A 21,432-nucleotide genomic window follows, 5' to 3' on the forward strand; every position below is an offset into this window, starting at 1 on the left:
AGCCAAAGCTGCTTTATGATACTGAAACTTTTGTGTCACTAAATAGCTGTGTAAGTAACATCATGTCACTGTTTACAGCTCACACACTAAATTCTTGTGATCCCCTGCCCCCTCCCACACACACACTCCCTTATTCTTAGGATGCAACATTTTGTTTAAACATACTCCATTCAGCACAAACATTACTAAATATTAATTTTCCTTTTCTTAATGTAGAAATGTAATGTACTGTACATATTTTGTTTGCTTTACATTTGTACTACCAGACTGAACATTGCCAATCTAACAAACTTGTTTCTTTAAATGCATCTACTATGTATTATATGTATAAAACCTACATTGGAATGGAAGTATATAATATAGAATTGGTCATTGCCTTTTTTTGTTATCCGATATTACACTTCTCATCTTTTTCATTCATTTTGCATGCATCTGCTCACTTCTGTACAGCCACAGTTGAGGCAATTGAGGCTGATAAAGGTATGCTTAGTGTCTTTGCTTTTGGCAGAGAACTGTTTGTGTTGGGGACTCAACTGTTATGTGTGCTTTTGAGACAGTTTTTAACTTGCACAACCAGAGACGGATCTGATCTATCGATCCGTTCCCCTTCTCTGTACTGCCAGCTCAGTTACCCATGTTTTATTTCTTAACCGTGGCATGGTTCTGTAGCATCGTTTTCCTTGGTCCTTTATTTACTCCTAGAATTTTTTTGTGTGTACTTTGTGTCCTGTGTGTTGTGGTGGAAGGAAAGATCTGCTATCCCTAGATCAAATTCTTCTCTTGAAGTTTGATTTATGCATGTCCCAAACCCATAATTCATGCAGTACATTCCCTTTCATGTGGTTGTACAGCTATTCTGGTAGTGCAAGATAGATATATTTATTTTTTTCTTTGTACAACCTCCCCTGTTTGTCTACTGTAAGCAGTTACCATGCTATGTTCTTAAGATAAGGGCTGAAACTGAAGACATTTTATATATTCTGTTGCCTGGAGTATTTTATTTTTAATCAGCAAATGTCTCTTGGAGTCATGCATTAAATGTCAGCATTTATGTCATAGAGCGGTAAGCATCTTTCAGAACTGGGCATTATATTATTTTATTAAATCAATTTATCCCTATATTTCTTTTATCCAAAAATGAATGAGCAACATTGTGACTTGCATTTTGTCTAAACAACTTTTTTGAATTATTTTTTTTTTACAGTTAATTTACAGATGTCACTTTAGTATATAGTAGTATCCTCAATTGCAAATATACCTGCCTTCCCTCTTTGTTATTGTTTGATACTTATAGTACTATTTCCCACTTAAGTCTAAATTGATCATAATAATACTAATGCCCTTAGTATACAGATGCCATTGGTTCGATGCAGCTGTATAATATGGTAATTGTAATATTTTAAAAAATATATAATCACAGTCCAGTTTTGGTGTAAAGAGCACTCGGATATTTTATACTATTGACTCAAGGATAGAGCTTTATAGCTATTTATTAAATATCTAAACTATTAGTGATTGTACTTCAGTTTTGTATAAATCAGTCATATATTTGTTGTGTCAATTGCTAAATGCCTATTATGTAAACTAACATTTTGCATTTGTATTTTAAAGCAATACGAGGATTCTCTCCGCAACATAAAATCTGCAGTTTCGAAGAAGCAAAGGGATTGGACAGAATCAATGAAAGAATGCCACCCAGGAAAGATGCCAGGCAACAAGATGGTATTAATTCAGTAAACACAAATGCCAAGGAAAATAATGGGACTGGCAATAACAACGCCCAGTGACTGCTCCATGTCCAGGTTTACTCTCACACCTTGCCTGAGAAGTCCTAGATTCATGCTTTGTGATAGAACAGCTGCAATAGCCATGGGACACTTGAAGACTTAATAACAGACCGCTCACAACCCTGGGAAATGCTACAGGTCTCTGTGTTTAAACTTTCATGTTTTCCCAAAAGAAGCAAAAATAACTTGTAAGAGAACTGGACGTGTTTAGAACCTGGCACTATATCTATCTGGTCTTTGAATCATGGGAAAGTATTGGGCTGTTTTTCATGAAAGCACATCTAGTGTAGCATCTCACGCTTATCATTGTTGACACTTAAGTTTACAAATGGAAATCTCTGTTTTTGTTCACTAGATAGATTATTATTTTTTTTTTTCAATCAATTGAAGTACATCCCACAAAAGCTATTTATTTAAAAGACATTTGTTTATTAAATGTCTTTAAAATATAGATTAGAATTGTCTTAAGTATACCGAGGCTGCAAAATGTACTTTGAAAATCCACAATCAAATGCCAAAATTAAAAGTTGGCTGTTCTCTAATGCTGACCTCAGGTGTATTAATTAGATGTTGCAGATTATGTATTATACTCACTGTATTTTTTAGTTTTAAGGATAATGGAAAGATTTCTACATAGGAACATTTATTACTTGAACACAGATCAAACAAATATTTAATTTAAATACTTTTTTGCCCAAAATTTGTGGAAATTTTTTCATCCCTTTAAAATAAAATAAGAAAAATGTTGAAAAGGAAAAAATATATATATTTTAAAAAATTGATTGTGCATTCTAGGGTACTTTTAATTGAGCAATGTACATTATGTTAAAGTAAATTTTGATTCATATCAAGTCTGTAAAGCTTGGCATTGTATTTTGTGTATGCATGTTTTCTTTTTTGCAAATATTTAATATATAAACCTATGATGTACAGGAACTGCATCTATAGGTTAAATAGTTGTTCTGAATACTTTTTAGTTTATTGCGAGTATTACAGTTGCTTGTATGGCTGATCACATAACTGCAGGAGACGCTTTTTTATTACATTTCTGCATAGACTAAAAGCATTCTAAGCATTTGTTTAGACTATGCAGAATGTGACAAAATTGCTCTGTCCTACCATTAAACCATTAGTAACTGTAAATCCAAGACTGCATGGTAATTTTTTTCTTTATATTTGCCGGACTGCTAAGTTTTAAAACTCCCAACAATTTACTTATTTGTTCCACAAATAATGAAATGTTCTGATTTCCATTGTATTTTTGGTATATATTTTGACATTACCCTTTTCATCTTTGCAGTCACTTGAAACATACATCTGTTAAGGTCATCTCCCCACCCCACCATACTCTACAAATTGTACATATTCCTCATCCAGGTCGCAATTTTCTGCATGTTCTGAATTACTGAAAAGTTTTATAACAGTAGCACACAATACATTTTGTGCATGGGCCGCTGCTATGAACAGTGTGTCTTTTTTGTATGTTCCCGCCCTTTTGCTTTTTAATATAATCTAGAATAAAAAATGAAATACAGTTCCCTGATGGCTAAAAGAGTTAAAATTGCCACACCATCCTGCAACACAAATGACTGAATTCTGTATAATTTTCCATCAAAAACCTTCTCTAAATGTGTAATCCCTCTATGATAAAATGTATGTTTCTTCTATACTGCCAAACTTCTTCCTATACAATATGCAACCTATTTGCAGGCGATAATGTATGATGTTCTCCCAAATAAAATGAAAATGGATTTAAAAAGAAATGATTCTTGAATTTGTCAGTACAAACATATACATTTTCTGGTCTTGTGAACCTTCTTAGAAAAATACTATGGATTCCTACCTATCTATACACTCTCTAAAATTGTCGCTCTTTAGCGTTATCAGTCGCACAAGAAATAATTGCTTTCAGACTTTGTGGTTCCAAAGCACAAAAAGTTGTTATTCACCATAAAAACAGATAGTTACACGCTGTGATCTAAATACAATTCGCACAAACAAGTTATACAGACACAAGGTACAGTCGTTACATACGCACGCGCTCTGAATCCAGATCCCGGCATCAAAGATGAAACCTCCGTCAACAGCAAAGCAAGAAGACTAGCATCTAGTTTCAGAGAGCCTGCATATATACTTTCTACTTCAGGGTCCATAGGGTATCCACAGGATACCTTGGGGTATAGGTGTGACGTCAGTCGCAGGGCACCAAAGAGTTAAGCTTTCAGCCTCCCAGGATGCACTAGGTCCCCCTCCTATACCCCGCCCCCGGGCCAAGGCACCTCAGTTTAGTTTGGTGCCCGGCCGGAGTCGGGTGCACCTGTTGGAGTGGGGGCTAGAAGAGCCCCTGAAGCTTTTTCTTCATGCAGCTGTGGCTGCACATCTGGATGAACAGCATGGACAGTCAGTCCTGACGTCCATGCTGTCTTCCCTACACCCCGCCGGTACCAGAACGCCGGTACTGATCCGGGGATGCTGGTGGGCGTCTGGGGTCACAGCTAGCGGTGACCCCAGATGCTCCGGACCATGGCCGGATTCAAGGGGGACAGAGGTAAGCAGCGGGGTCCCGCGGTGGGTCCCCGCTGATCACATGGTCCTAAGTCCCCAGGCAGGGGGCTCCCTGGGGACTGGCTGCAGCGTGGAGCCAGGCGACCAACCTGCGCTTCCACTACCCCCTGGGACAGCGGACCGCAGCAGAGCGGTAGCGCTGCGGCGTCCCAGGGGTTAAATGCATGCCAGGGGAGCGCGCCTTCCCTGTCTCACAGCCGGCGCCTCCCCCGCTGCACACAGCCCTCTCTGCACTGTGCTGACTGGTCCTGTGTCAGCGCTCCTCCCCCAGGCCAGCTTCTCTCTGCTCCTCGGCGGCCATCTTCTCTGCAACGCATGGTGAACGCTGCTGGAAGTCTGGAAGGAAGCATCGTGGTCTGGGTCCCCCCGCATACCTCTCCTCCGCTGTGGCTCAGGTCTGTGTATGCAGCGCTGTGTCCTACCAGGCCCTGTGTCTGTGTAGTTGAGTGATCAGCGCTGTTAGTGCAGGAATTGTTATTTCTCTGCATTGTATGTGACTGTGCTAGCGCTGCTGTAACTTTTCTTCTCTAAACTGTCAGCTTTATTACTGTCCCTGTTCTTTCTGCTAAAGCCCTTGCGGTGCGGTGCTGCAGGGTGGTCTCTCGCCTATTTAATACTTAATTGGTGAGAGAGGTCACATACGTGGTGCCATCATGTCTGAAAGTGATTTTCCCCTCCGGCTACAGTGTACCACGTGCAAAGTACCGTTAGCGGAGGGGGAGGGTAGCGCGGAGGGCCTTTGCCGGCAGTGTTTGTCCATGGCGCGGCCTATTACGGTTACAGCACCGGTACAGGAGCCGCCCTGGGCTTGTTTCGCTCAGGCGTTAACAGCTTTAGTGGGCCAGTTAGCTCCGCAGCCCGCGTTTACTCCGATGGGTTTGTCCCAGCAGTCTGTGGTGTCGTCACCCATGCAGGGGTTCCCACGACAATTGGTGGTACCCCACAGTCTCCCTATTTCCCCGCTCCCGGGTTCTCAGGAGCCAGCGTGGGTTAACTCCCTGACGAGTTCTGTACAGCACTTGTCGGATGTGTTGCAAGGGGAGTCTGTGATGCGGCCTCATAAAAGGCCGGTGGCGTCTCTGTCCGCTCCTTATGAGGATGACGAAGGGACGTCTGATGATGGGGAGATTCTGGATCCTTACGATCAGGAACCTCTCCACAGTAAGGACGCTGATGCAAAGTCCAAGGTATATATTCCTGGACTTAATCGGGCGGTCCGCACAGCCTTGGTGATTGAGGACGAAGTTCCCCCAGCGGCTAAATCTAAGTATGCCTTTTTCAAAGATGTGAAGGGCGATGCCACAGTCTTTCCTCTTTCGGGTCAGTTGGTGGACCATTTAGAGGAGGCGTGGAAACAACCTGGCAAAAGATACCAGCCGCAGAGACGCCTGGCGGTGGCTTATCCGTTCGCGGATAATTATTTTGCTAAGTGTGAATCCCCTCCACAGGTGGATTCTCACGTGACCCGTCTTGCCCGTAGTGCCACATTGCTGATGCCATCCATGTCCTCCCTTAAGGATGCTATGGACCGCAAGGTAGAAATCTGCCTGAAGTCCGCTTATTCCCTTGCAGGGGGGGCAGCACGGCCGGCTATGGCCATTTGCTGGGTTGCCAGAGCGATGGAGCGCTGGGCGGATTCATTAGAGGCTTCTTTTGAATCCGACTGTCCGGCCGAACAGGCGGAGTTGATTGGCAATCTCCGTGATTCGGCCACCTACATCAACGAGGCGGCTCTAGACATTAGTACTCTGGTGTCTAGAATTTCTTCAGCAGCGGTAGCTGCTCGTCGCACCTTGTGGCTGCGATCCTGGAAGGCGGACGCAGATCCAAGAAAGGTCTGGAAGCGTTGCCGTTTACCGGAGAAGTTCTCTTCGGTCCGAATCTGGATAAGATTGTGGCCACGCTGGCGGCAGCCAAATCTGCTTGTCTCCCGTCGGCCGCTGCTCCTTCTGGTTCTGGACCATCGTCCTTTCGGTCATCTAGGGCCCAGGGCAGGCCCAAACCACAGTCGTTTCCTCGACAGGCTGGCCCTAAGAAATCGGTCAAGCCCCGGACACAGGCATGGAGTACCAGACGTCCGGCCCCCAAGCCAGATGACAAGCCTGCGGCCTGACGGTCCGGGTCTCCCCTTGGGGGATCCCAGGGTGGGAGGCCGCCTGCTGCAGTTCTCCCGGTGTTGGTCGTTCACTACGACAGACAGTTGGGTTCTGGAGGTGGTCTCTCACGGGTACGCCCTCTCCTTCCGGCACAGACCCCCGGCTCGATTCTTCACCACGGGTCTACCATCAGACCGGAACAAGGCTACGGAGCTGCGGAAGGTATTGCACACTATGCTCCAGGCTGGAGTTATAGTGCCTGTTCCATTCTCCCAGAGGGGCCAGGGTGTCTATTCAAATCTATTTTTGGTACAGAAACCCAATGGGTCATATCGTCCGATTCTCAACCTCAAAGCACTCAAAAAGTCTTTGCGGGTCCCGAAGTTTCGGATGGAGACCCTACGGTCCATCATTCTGGCGCTGGAACCTGGGGACTACATGGTGTCATTGGACATACAGGACGCTATGGCGGTCATGGCGGCTTCTCTGCGGCTGCAAGGAGTCCGCATGTTGCCGTACTTGGACGACCTGTTATTGGTGGCAGGATCTCCAGAGCTCCTGTTACACCACTTGGACCTGACCATTGCACTGCTGCAACGGCACGGCTGGTTAATCAACTGGCAGAAGTCCACTCTAATCCCGTCTCGGCAGATTCTGCACCTCGGAGCTTTATTGGACTTGGGACAGCAAAGGATCTTTGTGACGGAGGAAAAGATCTCTGCTTTACAGTCGAGGGTGCGCAGTTGTCTGCACAGCCGCCGGGTGTCTCTACACTCGGCGATGAGGTTACTGGGCTCCATGGTGTCGGTGTTCGACATGGTGGAATATGCCCAGTTTCACTCCAGACCTCTGCAGCACCTGATCCTGTCCAAGTGGAACGGGCTGCCTCAGTCTCTGAAGTCCCAGACGATAGTGCTCACCCCGGAGGTTCGCCTGTCCCTTGCCTGGTGGTTGCAGACGACCCATCTCAGCAAGGGACGTCCGTTCTGGCTACCAAATTGGGTCCTGTTGACTACGGACGCCAGTCTTCGGGGCTGGGGAGCAGTTTCGGGTCCACACTTGTTCCAGGGCAGGTGGACACCGGCAGAAGCGGCACTTCCAATAAATATCTTGGAACTCCGTGCGGTCTTCAATGCTCTCCAGCAGGCACATCGGGTTCTCCAGGGTCGTCCAGTGCAGGTCCAGTCGGACAACGCTACGACCGTGGCCTACATAAACGGGCAAGGAGGAACCCGAAGTCGGGCGGCTCTCGTAGAGGTGTCTCGGATCCTGGTATGGGCGGAGCGCAATCTTCCAGCCATATCAGCGGTCTTCATCCCGGGAGTGCTAAATTGGGAGGCGGACTTTCTAAGTCGCCAGGACGTTCATCCTGGGGAATGGTCCCTGCACCCGGACGTTTTTCAACTACTGCTGGACAGGTGGGGTCTTCCAGAGATCGACCTCATGGCGTCCCGGCACAACAACAAGTTGCCGGTGTACGGGTCTCGCACAAGAGACGAAGGGGCGTCTCTGGTGGATGCTCTGTCCGTCCAGTGGACGTTCCGGTTCGCATACCTGTTTCCTCCGGTTTCCCTTCTTCCACGGGTAATCCGGATATTCAAACAGGAAGGAGGGATGCTCCTGTTGATAGCTCCCGCGTGGCCCAGACGGCACTGGTTCTCAGACCTTCAGGGTCTGTCCGTGGACAGTCCTCTGCGGTTGCCGCTACGACCGGACCTTCTATCGCAGGGTCCTTGTCTTCACCCGGACCTGGCTCGGCTGTCTTTGACGGCGTGGCTGTTGAGACAGCCATGTTGAGGTCCAGAGGGTTTTCCAGCTCTGTGGTGCGTACCATGTTGCGAGCTCAGAAACCGTCATCCGCGAGGATATACCATCGCGTGTGGCATACGTTCTTCCAATGGTGTCGACCGAGAGGTTATGCACCGCGGGAGTATCGTCTGTCTAGGATACTTGCCTTCCTACAAGCGGGACTAGATCATGGGCTTCGCCTTGCCTCTTTGAAGGTACAGGTTTCGGCCCTGTCTGTCTGGTTTCACCGTAGGATTGCTACAATCCCGGATGTGCGCACCTTTATGCAAGGTGTTCTCCGCATTCAGCCGCCCTTTGTTCCACCTGTGGCGCCTTGGGATTTGGCTGTGGTCCTGAGGGCTCTCCAGGGACCGCCGTTTGAACCACTGGGCTCAGTGGATATTAAAAGGCTAACAGCTAAGACTGTTTTCCTTCTGGCCATAGCTTCGGCCAGGCTTGTTTCTGATTTAGGGGCTCTCTCTTGTAGACCCCCTTTCTTGATTTTTCATGGGAACAGGGCAGTGCTCCGCACTCGGCCTGAATTTCTTCCCAAAGTTGTTTCCCAGTTTCATGTTAACGAGGATATTGTTGTTCCGGCCTTTAACTCACCTGGTCTTTCAGTGGGTGAGGCCACTTTGGATGTTGTGTGGGCCTTAAGGACTTATGTTGACCGCACTTCTTCATTTAGGAAGTCGGACGCCTTGTTTGTCCTCTATGGCTTCCGTAAAAAGGGTTGGCCTGCTTCAAAGCAAACTTTGGCAGCCTGGATCCGTATGGCTATTTCTGAAGCTTATCTTCATGAAAGTCTGCCGGTTCCTCCTTCTTTGAAGGCTCATTCCACTAGGTCTGTGGGTCCTTCGTGGGCAGCTCGACGTGGTGCCTCTGCAGTCCAGATCTGCAAGGCTGCTACGTGGTCCTCTGTCCATACCTTCGTGAGGTATTACAGGTTTGACACCTTCGCCTATGAGGATGCTTCCTTCGTTCGGCGGATTCTCCTTTCAGCACAGGAGCGTCCCCACCCTTAAAGGATACTGCTTTGGGACATCCACAAGGTATCCTGTGGATACCCTATGGACCCTGAAGTAGAAAATATGAGATATGGTAAGAACTTACCTTTGTTATCTCTATTTCTACGAAGTCCATAGGGTTCCACAGGACTCCCGCCCTGTCGCACCTGTGCTGCAGATGGGCTTTGCTCTGGTCACCAGTTTTTCCGTCTCCCTCTGGTGAGAATGTGATTCTTGTGTGTGTCCAGATCTTTTTTCTCTCTTCCTTCTCCTCCTCCGGCCTATGGCTTGGTAACTAACTGAGGTGCCTTGGCTCGGGGGCGGGGTATAGGAGGGGGACCCTAGTGCATCCTGGGAGGCTGAAAGCTTAACTCTATGGAGCCCGATGACTGACGTCACACCTATACCCCAAGGTATCCTGTGGAACCCTATGGACTTCGTAGAAATAGAGATAACAAAGGTAAGTTCTTACCATATCTCATATTTTTCGCACCTAATTGAATATGCCCCTTAGTCTTAAAACGTATGAGCAGTATTTATATAACAACGTGTAAATCTGTTTAGACTAAGGTTGCTTACTAGTTACAGGAAACCAGATTTCTTCTTCGGGTTTCATAGGGTCCACAGGGATACCATGTAGTTGGAGTAATCCATGCACAAGCTCCCAGCATGCACAGGACCTCCTCCCTACATGCCCCAGCCACAGGCATTCAGGTTTTTTGTTTGTTGCCCAGGAAGTATCCAGACGCACCTGTTAGAACTGCGAGGCTGCTTAGGCAGTTCCATGCTTTTTTGATTTACCTTAGTTGTTTATAATATTGGGTTGAGTAAGTTCTAGGAGTCCAAATAGGAAGCATGTACTACGACTCCTACTACCTCTGCTGATGCCGAAGTGCCAGCTCCTGCAACGGGCCCTGGGGATTTTGGCGGGTCACAGCGAAGCTTAGCTAGCAGCGACGCTGGGGCCCAGACTGCAATCGGATCCAAGGAGATGACAAGGTAAGGCGACTCCTCGTCGGGGAATCGTGCGCTGCAGTTCTGGCTTCTGGAGTAGGAGATGCACCGGAAGCTGCTAGTGAGGGCCAGTGAGCCGCATCCTCACTAAGACTGCCGGGGCCTTACCATCTGACGCCGGGGATGGGTAGTAGATGCACTAGTAGCGTCTACTACTGTGAGGCCAGCGTACCCATGCCGTTAATGCAGCTTAGGGGGAGATAGGCGCTCCCCTGGCAGCTCCTCCCCCAACCCAGATGCAACTTCCTGGGTTCTCGCGTCTGGTTTGACCACCTCGTGAATTGAGACGCTCACAGTCCACTTATGGAGCTCTGCTGAAAGCTGTTGGTTCTCAGAGGTGTGGGTCAGTCTCCCTGTATGCCTCTCCCTTTGGTCAGGTATACAGTGCTCTATATCCTACCAAGCCCCCGGGGGTTTGGTCAGTTGATTCAAAGCCCATTTGCATGTGCATTTGAATTTATATATGCATTGTATGTGACTTTAATGCTAGCTGCTGTGCTGCCTTTTATTTGTAAACTGTCAGGCCTATCTATCACTGTGTTTCTCCTCATCCCTCTGTACAGGGGTGTGGTGTTTTTCATTTGTCTTTTTACATTTACTTGTGAATACTGTCACATTGCATTTATACCTTATACCTGTGATACATTATGTCTAAAGGCATGGGGAAGAAGGAGGTTGAGCCTCCTGCGCTGGTATCATGTAAATCCTGTTTGGCAGGCCTGTCAGAGCAGGATTTTGTGCAAGATGGTTTGTGTGTTGGCTGTTGTAAACAGCCACCTCTCCAATCCAGTACATCAGCACCTGCACAAGAACCACCTTGGTCTCAGGTTTTGGCGCATTTAGTGGGCCGTAGAGCTGCTTCACAGGCTCCGGCAACGGTACTGCCTCCCACTATGGGGTACCCCCACAGCATTTACATCTTTTTATGTATAGGTCTCCCTTTCATCCTTTTGGTTTGATGCTTATGCTCACTCTAGTCAGAGTATGCTGCCGTCTATGGCTGCTCAGCAAGTAATGCAAGCGAATAGACCAGTTGTGGTAAAGCAAAAGCATAAAGAGTATCCCTTCAGGAATTGCCTCAGGATCCTACCACTGCATCTTCATCATCAGTTTCTGATACTCAGAGTTCTGGTTCTTACTCAGTTGAGGAAGACCACCAATCCTCGGTGGATGTCCCCCCTCTGGTGAGAGCGGTAAGATCTGTCCTGAATGTAGTGGAAGAGGAGGTTCCGCCTAAGTCTAAGGCTCCAGTCTTTTGGCGTCAGAAGGTGGCAAAAGATTATTTCCCTCGGTCTAAAAAACTGACAGATCTCAATCTGAAACATGGAATACTCCAGATAGGCGTTTCCATGCAGCAAAGAATTTAACTTCTCGGTACCCATTTTTACCTGGTGAATGTAACAAATGGGAAGTTTCTCTAATGGTAGATGCTCATATGACTAGATTAATCCGGAGCTCTACATTACCTATTCCTGCTGCATCCTCACTCAAGGAGGTTACAGATAGAAAGCTTGAAAACTATTTGAAATCAGTTTTTTTCATTATCTGGAGCTATTACCAGGCCGGCTATGGCTGTAGCCTGGGTGGCTAAGGCTATGGAAGAATGGACATCTCTGGAAGATAGTATGCCAGATGCTACCAGAGAACAGCTGTCTTATCTCTGCCAAATGCGAGAAGCGGCTGCTTATGTTGGAGAGGCAGTTATTGATGCAGGTATTTTGGCTTCTAAGGTGTCAACAACTTCGGTTGCTGCTCAGAGAACCCTTTGGCTAAGAACCTGGAAGGCGGATACAGGGTTCAAGAAAGCCCTTGAGTCCTTGCTTTTTGTTGGGAAGGTACAGTTTGGACCACAATTGTATAACATAGTGACTACTTTGGCAGCATCTAAATCTGCAGGGGGCAGGATGGGAGTGGTGGTGTGGGGCAGGGGGCAGGATGGGAGTGGTGGTGTGGAGCAGGGGTCAGGATGGCGCAGTGGTGGTGTGGAGCAGGGGGCAGGATGGGAGTGGTGGTGTGGAGCAGGGGGCAGGATGGGAGTGGTGGTGTGGAACAGGGGGCAGGATGGGAGTGGTGGTGTGGAACAGGGGGCAGGATGGGAGTGGTGGTGTGGAACAGGGGGCAGGATGGGAGTGGTGGTGTGGAGCAGGGGGCAGGATGGGGAGTGGTGGTGTGGAGCAGGGGTCAGGATGGCAGTGGTGGTGTGGAGCAGGGGTCTGGATGGCAGTGGTGGTGTGCAGCAGGGGTCAGGATGGCAGTGGTGGTGTGGAGCAGGATAGCAGTGGTGGTGTGGAGCAGGGGGCAGGATGGCAGTGGTGGTGTGGAGCAGGGGGCAGGATGGCAGTGGTGGTGTGGAGCAGGGAGCAGGATGGCAGTGGTGGTGTGGAGCAGGGGTCAGGATGGGAGTGGTGGTGTGGAGCAGGATGGCAGTGGTGGTGTGGAGCAGGGGGCAGGATGGGAGTGGTGGTGTGGAGCAGGGGTCAGGATGGCAGTGGTGGTGTGGAACAGGGGTCAGGATGGGAGTGGTGGTGTGGAGCAGGGGTCAGGATGGCAGTGGTGGTGTGGAGCAGGGGGCAGGATGGCAGTGGTGGTGTGGAGCAGGATGGCAGTGGTGGTGTGGGGCAGGATGGCAGTGGTGGTGTGGAGGAGGGGGCAGGATGGCAGTGGTGGTGTGGAGGAGGGGAGTGGTGGTGTGGAGCAGGATGGCAGTGGTGGTGTGGAGCAGGGGGCAGGATGGGAGTGGTGGTGTGGAGCAGGGGTCAGGATGGCAGTGGTGGTGTGGAACAGGGGTCAGGATGGGAGTGGTGGTGTGGAGCAGGGGTCAGGATGGCAGTGGTGGTGTGGAGCAGGGGGCAGGATGGCAGTGGTGGTGTGGAGCAGGATGGCAGTGGTGGTGTGGGGCAGGGGGCAGGATGGCAGTGGTGGTGTGGAGGAGGGGGCAGGATGGCAGTGGTGGTGTGGAGGAGGGGAGTGGTGGTGTGGAGGAGGGGGCAGGAGGGAAGTGGTGGTGGGGCAGGATGGAAGTGGTGGTGTTGGAGCAGGGGGCAGGATGGCAGTGGTGGTGTGGGGCAGGATGGGAGTGGTGGTGGGGCAGGATGGAAGTAGTGGTGTGGAGCAGGGGGCAGGATGGCAGTGGTAGTGTGGAGGAGGGGGCAGAATGGGAGTGGTTGTGTGGGGCAGGGGGCAAGGATGCGAGTGGTGGTGTGGGGCAGGGGGCAAGGATGCGAGTGGTGGTGTGGGGCAGGGGGCAAGGATGCGAGTGGTGGTGTGGGGCAAGGATGCGAGTGGTGGTGTGGGGCAGGGGGCAAGGATGCGAGTGGTGGTGTGGGGCAGGGGGCAAGGATGCGAGTGGTGGTGTGGGGCAGGGGGCAAGGATGCGAGTGGTGGTGTGGGGCAGGGGGCAAGGATGGGAGTGGTGGTGTGGGGCAGGGGGCAAGGATGCGAGTGGTGGTGTGGGGCAGGGGGCAAGGATGCGAGTGGTGGTGTGGGGCAGGGGGCAAGGATGCGAGTGGTGGTGTGGGGCAGGGGGCAAGGATGGGAGTGGTGGTGTGGGGCAGGGGGCAAGGATGGGAGTGGTGGTGTGGGGCAGGGGGCAAGGATGGGAGTGGTGGTGTGGGGCAGGGGGCAAGGATGGGAGTGGTGGTGTGGGGCAGGGGGCAAGGATGGGAGTGGTGGTGTGGGGCAGGGGGCAAGGATGAGAGTGGTGGTGTGGGGCAGGGGGCAAGGATGAGAGTGGTGGTGTGGAGCAGGGGGCAGGATGGGAGTGAAAGAAGCTGAACAAAACTCACCTCCATTCCAGGGTCATCTCAGCTCACCGACATCGTTTTCTCTCCGCGCTGACATCCAGAGTGTGTTGGGAAAGCCACTGCCATCCATGTCCCGGGCCGCTCCTGTCAGTCCCAGGAACAGCTGCACCCACCCCGTCCTCTACAGCCCCAACAGGATTAGATGGCCCAAAGAAAGAGAGGCCTGATGGCAGGCAACGGAGGCTAAGTGTGGTGGTGTGGGGCAGGGGGCAAGGATGCGAGTGGTGGTGTGGGGCAGGGGGCAAGGATGCGAGTGGTGGTGTGGGGCAGAGGGGGCAAGGATGGGAGTGGTGGTGTGGGGCAGGGGGCAAGGATGGGAGTGGTGGTGTGGAGCAGGGGGCAGGATGGGAGTGGTGGTGTGGGGCAGGGGGCAAGGATGGGAGTGGTGGTGTGGGGCAGGGGGCAAGGATGGGAGTGGTGGTGTGGGGCAGGGGGCAAGGATGGGAGTGGTGGTGTGGGGCAGGGGGCAAGGATGGGAGTGGTGGTGTGGGGCAGGGGGCAAGGATGGGAGTGGTGGTGTGGGGCAGGGGGCAAGGATGGGAGTGGTGGTGTGGGGCAGGGAGCAAGGATGGGAGTGGTGGTGTGGGGCAGGGGGCAAGGATGGGAGTGGTGGTGTGGGGCAGGGGGCAAGGATGGGAGTGGTGGTGTGGAGCAGGGGGCAAGGATGGGAGTGGTGGTGTGGGGCAGGGGGCAAGGATGGGAGTGGTGGTGTGGGGCAGGGGGCAAGGATGGGAGTGGTGGTGTGGAGCAGGGGGCAGGATGGGAGTGGTGGTGTGGAGCAGGGGGCAGGATGGGAGTGAAAGAAGCTGAACAAGACTCACCTCCATTCCAGGGTCACCTCAGCTCACCGACATCGTTCTCTCTCCGCGCTGACATCCAGAGTGTGTTGGGAAAGCCACTGCCATCCATGTATCGGGACGCTCCTGTCAGTCCCAGGAACAGCTGCACCCACCCCGTCCTCTACAGCCCCAACAGGATTAGATGGCCCAAAGAAAGAGAGGCCTGATGGCAGGCAACGGAGGCTAAGGGACGGGGACATTGCATATAGTGGAGCTTCCGGTTTGCGTCTGTGCATGTATAGGAGGCTGGATGCGGGCTGCGGAAAGGCTGGAGGCAGGGCCGTCAGTGTGCACGGCCTGGGCACCGCAAAGGCTTATGGGTGGAGCTGCTGCGGCTGGTCATGCGCAGCAGCTCCCCCGTCAGGCAACAATGTCACTAAGCTTCTGCACTTCCGCAGAAGCTGTGCACAGTGCAGCAGCTATCCGATCGCGGCAGTGCGACTGCCGGCGTAGAGAAGTCCGCGGGAAGGGGGGACAAACTGTTGAAGGGCGGGCCGTGCTGCTGTGCAGTTCAGCTGCCAGATCGGAGCTAAGCGCCGATCGCGGCAGCGCTACGGGGGAGGGACGGTGGGGGGTCAGTCATTGAAGGGTGAGGGGTGGGCTGAGCGGCCGCCATCCACAACGGGGACCGGCCAAGCGGGAACTGGCCCGGCGTCCCAATACGCCGGTGATCACATTGCTGTATGTGTCTTACTGTTTTGAAATCAGTTTCGTGTGTGCAAGTCACTGTCACTGCGATCTAGTTGTAATGCCAAGAGAGGAAATTAGCTAGGTTTAAGCTTCTATTTACTGGTACCATTTGATCTGTTTACGCACTTGCCTATCTAAGCTATGGACTACATTATTTGATAGTTAAGCTGCCATTTATTTTTCAGTGCACTAACAAGTTTGAGTGTGTACAGGAGCAAAAATAGGAACTCCTATATGTGTGTAAATGAAGATGTCGAATGTTTAGAATAGTTTATATTGTGGAAGTTAATCAGGTAACCCTTTGTGACGTTGGTTTTACAGGAGAAGAAACAGCTACAGGACTTCTGAATGTAGACACATTTTGGAAAGCACAGCACTACAATCCTAATGATCTGCCTTCTCAATTGCACCCATAAAGATTTTTTTTTTGCTAATGTATGCAGCACACTTCTTACATACAGTGATGTATTTGGCCATGCTTGTAGTTTTTAGAAATGTATAATTCATTTCACAGTATGTGCAAATAATTTTTTCTTTCAGAACTTGCTTTAATTTTCTAAAAGTAGGTCGCACCATTTTGCTGAGGGCAAAATAAAAAGTAGGCTACAATACTTGCAGATTTAGTGATTAATTTAGAGGGGAGAAGGACCCTTGAATCCCCTGCAGCTCTCGTACCACAGCTGAGGAATTAATTCATGACTTATGAGGTTTATTAAATACTAATGCAGCTAAAATCTAATTATACATAATTCAAAGAAATAAAACTTGATTTCAGTATAAAAGTATGATTTCTTACAGCTCCTTTGTATGTTTTCTGTAGTTATGGACCTCAAGTAATGTATATATAAATGCTTGCAGTTTAGGAAATTGGTTCTCTGCAATGATTTTAATCAAATCAAGTGAGAATTTAACTCTCGTAGGTATTAGGGTAGAACTAGTAGTAACCATGACTATTATCTAGACGAGACTGTATGTAGAATGTTGTTTGTAAATAATTAATTTAATACCAGGGCATTGCAGTTTGGATTGTGAGTATTTTGGCAACTATAAACTGGTCAGACTTTTCAATAGGTAACAAATTTTAAATTGCAGGAAGAGGAATTGGATTGATAAAATCACTGAGATCAATGATTACTGAGAGCAATGCAAGGTGATTTTATCGGAGACTTCAACATACCTGATGTGGACTGAAATTACTATATTACAGAACTGCTGACATTCAGGATAGTTCACACTGGACATCTTTTAAGCAGTTAAGGAGACAATCCTAGATTTAGTGCTAGCAACTGGAGATAGTTTCATGTGTGTCAACGGAGAGAGTTTGGTGTCTTATTACCATCATTCTCTCTAGTCTAATATCCAGACAACAGAATGACAATAAATTTAAATGGTTTTAATGGTTTTCTCAATGTTCTTTCTTGGTTCAACTCCTCTCTAAATAGTATTTTAGTGTTTTCACATCTGGCACATCCTACCTTCTAGTAAATGCCATAAGGTTCTTTATACATACTCCTTTTATGTACTAAAACTCTCCATCCACCTCCACTATCTAACCTCTTCTCTTCGATTGCTGTCCTTTTCCTCTTTCATCCAATCTGGGGGACACTCCTACTGTGTGTTTAGAGGGAAGGCTGAGGTGTAGGCACTAAATAAAACTATTGGAGTTGAAACAATCCCCCCTACCTCCTCTAAGCCCTCCCACCTGTTACAGCAACTGTTTTATTTATTGCCTGCGGGAGAAGCACAAAGTTTTAGAGCTAGGGATTTTTTATTTATTGTCTAAGTAATTTTTCTCTCTATTCTAGGTTGCTTGAATCCCCTTATAGGATCAGGTTTTGGAGGAGTGGGATTAGGACAGAGCCAGCAGCCGGAGTCTGTCTCCCCCCTGCCTGAACCCGAACCCGGAAGAAGGTCACCACACCTGCGGGTGCTTTGGAACCCTAATTGCTCCTTCTGGAATCCCCCCTACACTACTGGCTATGCTGGTGTCACATCAGGAACTGCAGCTTCTATACTGCTGCCACAGCCTATGAAGGTTGCGCTAGCAGCCAAGCGGCAATCTTCCCTAATCTCACCCTGACTATGGGAATTTTTAGTGTTATATTGCTGGTGCCGGCCGCCACAGCCTACTGTGGTAGTGCTGAGAGGACATGTGTTTGATCTAGACTGGAGCCTGCTACTCAGACTACGCTTCTTCCTAGGGGCATTTCCATGATCACAGCCATCTGCTGGCTTCCGGTCCACTAACATTGTATTGATGTGACTGCATATACGGCTGTAGTGCTGGGCGGTTGAGTGGTAAATTAACATTATTAGCGGATTGCCAGGATCACTGCTTATGCTGATTACTGCCTTATGGAGTTGCAGGGCAATTTAAGCTGGTTGCCATGGTTAAGGTGTCAATTTAATATGGTTGCCATTGTTTTGGGCTGTTGCTAGGCAATTTAAGCTGGTTGCCATGGGTATGGGCTGTTTCTAGGCAATTTAAGCTGGTTGTCATGGTTACAGGTATTGCTAGGCAATTTAAGATTGTTGCCATGGTTACGGGCCCTTGTGAGTCAATTTAAGATGGTTGCCATGGTTACGGGCTGTTGCTAGGAAATTTAAGGTGGTTGCCATGGTTAGAGGTCGTTGCTAGGATAATTTAAGCTAGTTGCCATGGTTAAGGGTCGTTGCTAGGCAATTTAAGATGGTTACCGTGTTTAATATTGTTGCCATGGTTATGGGCCCTTGCGAGTCAATTTAAAATGGTTGCCATGGTTACAGGTATTGCTAGGCAATTTAAGATTGTTGCCATGGTAACGAGCCGTTAGGCAATTTATACTGGTTGCCATGGTTACGGGTAGTTGCTAGGCAATTTAAGCTAGTTGCCATAATGACGGGTAGTTGCTAGGCAATTTAAGATGGTTACCATGGTTACAGGCCATTGCAGGTGTAACCTCCCAAAGGGACACCAGGTTACTAATCAATTAACTAATGGTGCGTACACACTAGACGATATGCTCCCTGAGCGATATTGTCTAGTGTGTCCCCGGCAGGCTGTGCTCAATGTCGTTCATGACATTGAGCACAGCCGCTGAACGATATCATTAACGATATCGTTCAGCGCCGGGCTCTCCCCATTCCCCAACATGCAGCAACCTGACGAGATCGTCAGGTTGGCCTGCATGTTAACCCGATGAACGATGACGCCGAACGACCCGCGGGAACGCGCGTCGTCGTTATCGTTCATCGTTTTGGTGTAAAAAATGGACGATAAAGTGGACGACTGAATAATAACGATATCGTTATCGTTCAGTCGTCCACTTTAATCGCCCAGTGTGTACGCACCATTAGTATATACCCACCCTTAACTGTCAGTCAAGTGATGTACTCTTATATCAGTGCCTCCACCCAAGTATTGGTAGTCGCTCTGGGCCTACTTGGGAAAACCCATGTGACTGTTATAACTAATGTCTATGTTTTGATGGTGAGATATTCCAAAACATATGTGACACATAATATTAGTGTACAATACAAGCAATCAGTTGTTTTACTTTTACCTCATTGAATATAGGTTTCATCTACTATCATTTTTTCTCCTCCCAATGGAATAACACATACAAAGTAAAACATGAATACCTTGTTTTCTTATATATATATATATATATATATATATATATATATATATATATATATGACACACCTGTATCAATCAAATACCAGTGAACAGGTACTACATAGTAATCTCTCAGTACACAGTTTTGAACATAACATTGCAAGGATCTTAACTGAACAAATGTATGACAGCATATTATTATCCTTTATTTATATGGCGCCACAAGTGTTCCGCAGCGCCTTACATAGAACTAATAGGTGAACAAGAAACAAGTAACTTACAGTACATTACAGTGCAGGACAAGGACACGACTTATATATACATTGCTGAAATAGTGATTAAAGCACTCACAATAAGCTGCAGGGAGTTGGCAGTCCCGTGTTAGGTGCCCTAATGGGGAGTAGAGAGTAGAAGAAAATGTAAAGAGAAGCACATGAGGGAAGAGGTCCCTGCTCATGAGAGCTTACATTGTATATTATATATATATATATATATATATAATTATAATATTCCATAGGCAAAAACCTTACGGTTTCACATGTCCTATTTAAGGCTTCTTAGACAATACACACATGCAGTCTATGCAACTGAGGTCTGAGCAGTTATGTGGCACACACATCCCACTCAGTGTCCACAATCTTCCCATTCAGTTACCACAATAATGCCACTGGGTTCCAACATATTTCTCGCTCCATACATCCATCTCATTCACAATACACATTCAGCTCCCTAATTTCTAAAACTGTCTTTCTCTGTCTATGCATGTACACTTTCTTCCGCTATACGCTTCCATGCTGCTCTATCTTCCGCAATCCCTACTTCTGTGTGGTCTGTGTTCCCTCATTCCACCCAGTCTGTTTTTCCCCATCCGCAGCGCCCTGCATCCGTGTCACTGTTTCCTTCTGTACTACTGCCTCCCCCCCAGCCATGCTGCTCTGTCTTCCTCTCATCTGCACCACTCTGTCCCCCCCAACCGTGCAACTCTGCCCCCCCCCCACTCGCACCATTCTGTCTTCCTCCCCATCTGCACCAATCTGTCTTCCCCAATCCCCACTGTTGTGTGTTCTCCCATTTGTGCTAGTCTGTATTCCCTCATCCGCACCAATCTGTCTTTACCCAACTGCACTGCTCTGTCTTCCCATGTTCATCATGCCACTCTGTATCTCCCATCCAGGTCGCTCTGCCCCCCCAAACCGTGCCACTGTTTCCCCCCCATCCGTACCACTGTTTTTCACCCATCTGCATCACTTTGGCTCCCTCCTTCTGTACTGCTTAATCTTCCCCTCTCCTCTACACGCCTTTGTCTCACCCATCCACACCGCTCTGTCTACTCTCCCCCCCCCATCCACACCACTCTTATCCCATCTGCGCAGCTCTATCTTCTGCTCAGACCTCAGTTGCATAGACTGTATGTGTGTATTCCAATGAGCACACAATTCTATGAATTAGCAGCTCCACCATTTTGTGAGTGACTGCAATCTTTATGAGAGTGCTGAATCTGCAGTTAACCACAGGGTGTGATGGCATTGGTATTGCGCAAGGAATACGTCAATTAAGACGTCAGCCTTAATGATCATAATTTCATTGTTTTTTTAAGTTTGGCAGAAATTCAATAGGTTTTGTGAAATTTCAGATCATGTCTAAGAAGCCTGAATGGGAGATGTGAAACTCTAAGGTTTTTTGTCTATGTAATTTCATTGCTTTTTTATAATTTATTAACCATCAGGGATGGGAGCAGCAAACCAGGTCACCTGCAGGGGAGAAAGGCAACAAAATGCTGGTGGTGGAGGGGACTGCACACAGGAGGTATTTCAGTGGTGCAGAGGGAGAGACGGCTGAGGGGGCAGGCTGCAGGCGTGCTGGGCAGGGACAGAAAGGATCACTGGCTCTGATAGTCCCAGCCCTGAACTGCTTCTTAAGACCCCTACACACGGAACGATGTGCTCACGATGCGATATCGTGAACGATTTCCCTTTAACACTCCCCGGCACTCCAGGACACACTATGGTGCTTAAACAGCACATTTTGACTTGGGAACTATCATGCAAGATCTAAAGATAGCTCACTGCATACACGCATCAGTGCGATCCATGTGGCTTGCATCTGAAGAAATAAAAATTCAATAAGACACAGACGCATGGATGGATCAGTCAGATTTGTCCATGCTCCAGTGTTAGAAAAAATAATTAGTAAAAGTATATTTAAAAAAAAAAAAAGTGTGAGCCCCCCATATCCCCAAGGAACA

General features: G+C 48.5%; 1 protein-coding gene across 7 annotated transcripts in view; it reads left to right on the plus strand.

Annotated features, from left to right (window-relative positions):
- Window positions 1–3,544, plus strand: part of PPP3CB (protein phosphatase 3 catalytic subunit beta) — a 76,480-nt gene extending 72,936 nt beyond the window's left edge. For 4 of the 7 annotated variants that reach the window (XM_088475823.1, XM_088475825.1, XM_088475835.1 and 1 more), the window contains 2 exons: window positions 451–480; window positions 1,612–3,544. In XM_088475823.1, coding sequence (XP_088331949.1) covers window positions 451–480; window positions 1,612–1,787 — 206 coding nt within the window. In that variant the 3' untranslated portion in view covers window positions 1,788–3,544. The remainder of the gene's footprint in view (window positions 1–450; window positions 481–1,611) is intronic. The other 3 variants (XM_088475828.1, XM_088475844.1, XM_088475852.1) reach the window with 1 other exon arrangement.
- Window positions 3,545–21,432: the final 17,888 nt, after the last annotated feature.

Source organism: Taudactylus pleione, unplaced genomic scaffold (genome assembly GCF_031769625.1).
Source record: "Taudactylus pleione unplaced genomic scaffold, aTauple2 ptg000016l, whole genome shotgun sequence".
NCBI classification, from domain to species: Eukaryota; Metazoa; Chordata; class Amphibia; order Anura; family Myobatrachidae; genus Taudactylus; species Taudactylus pleione.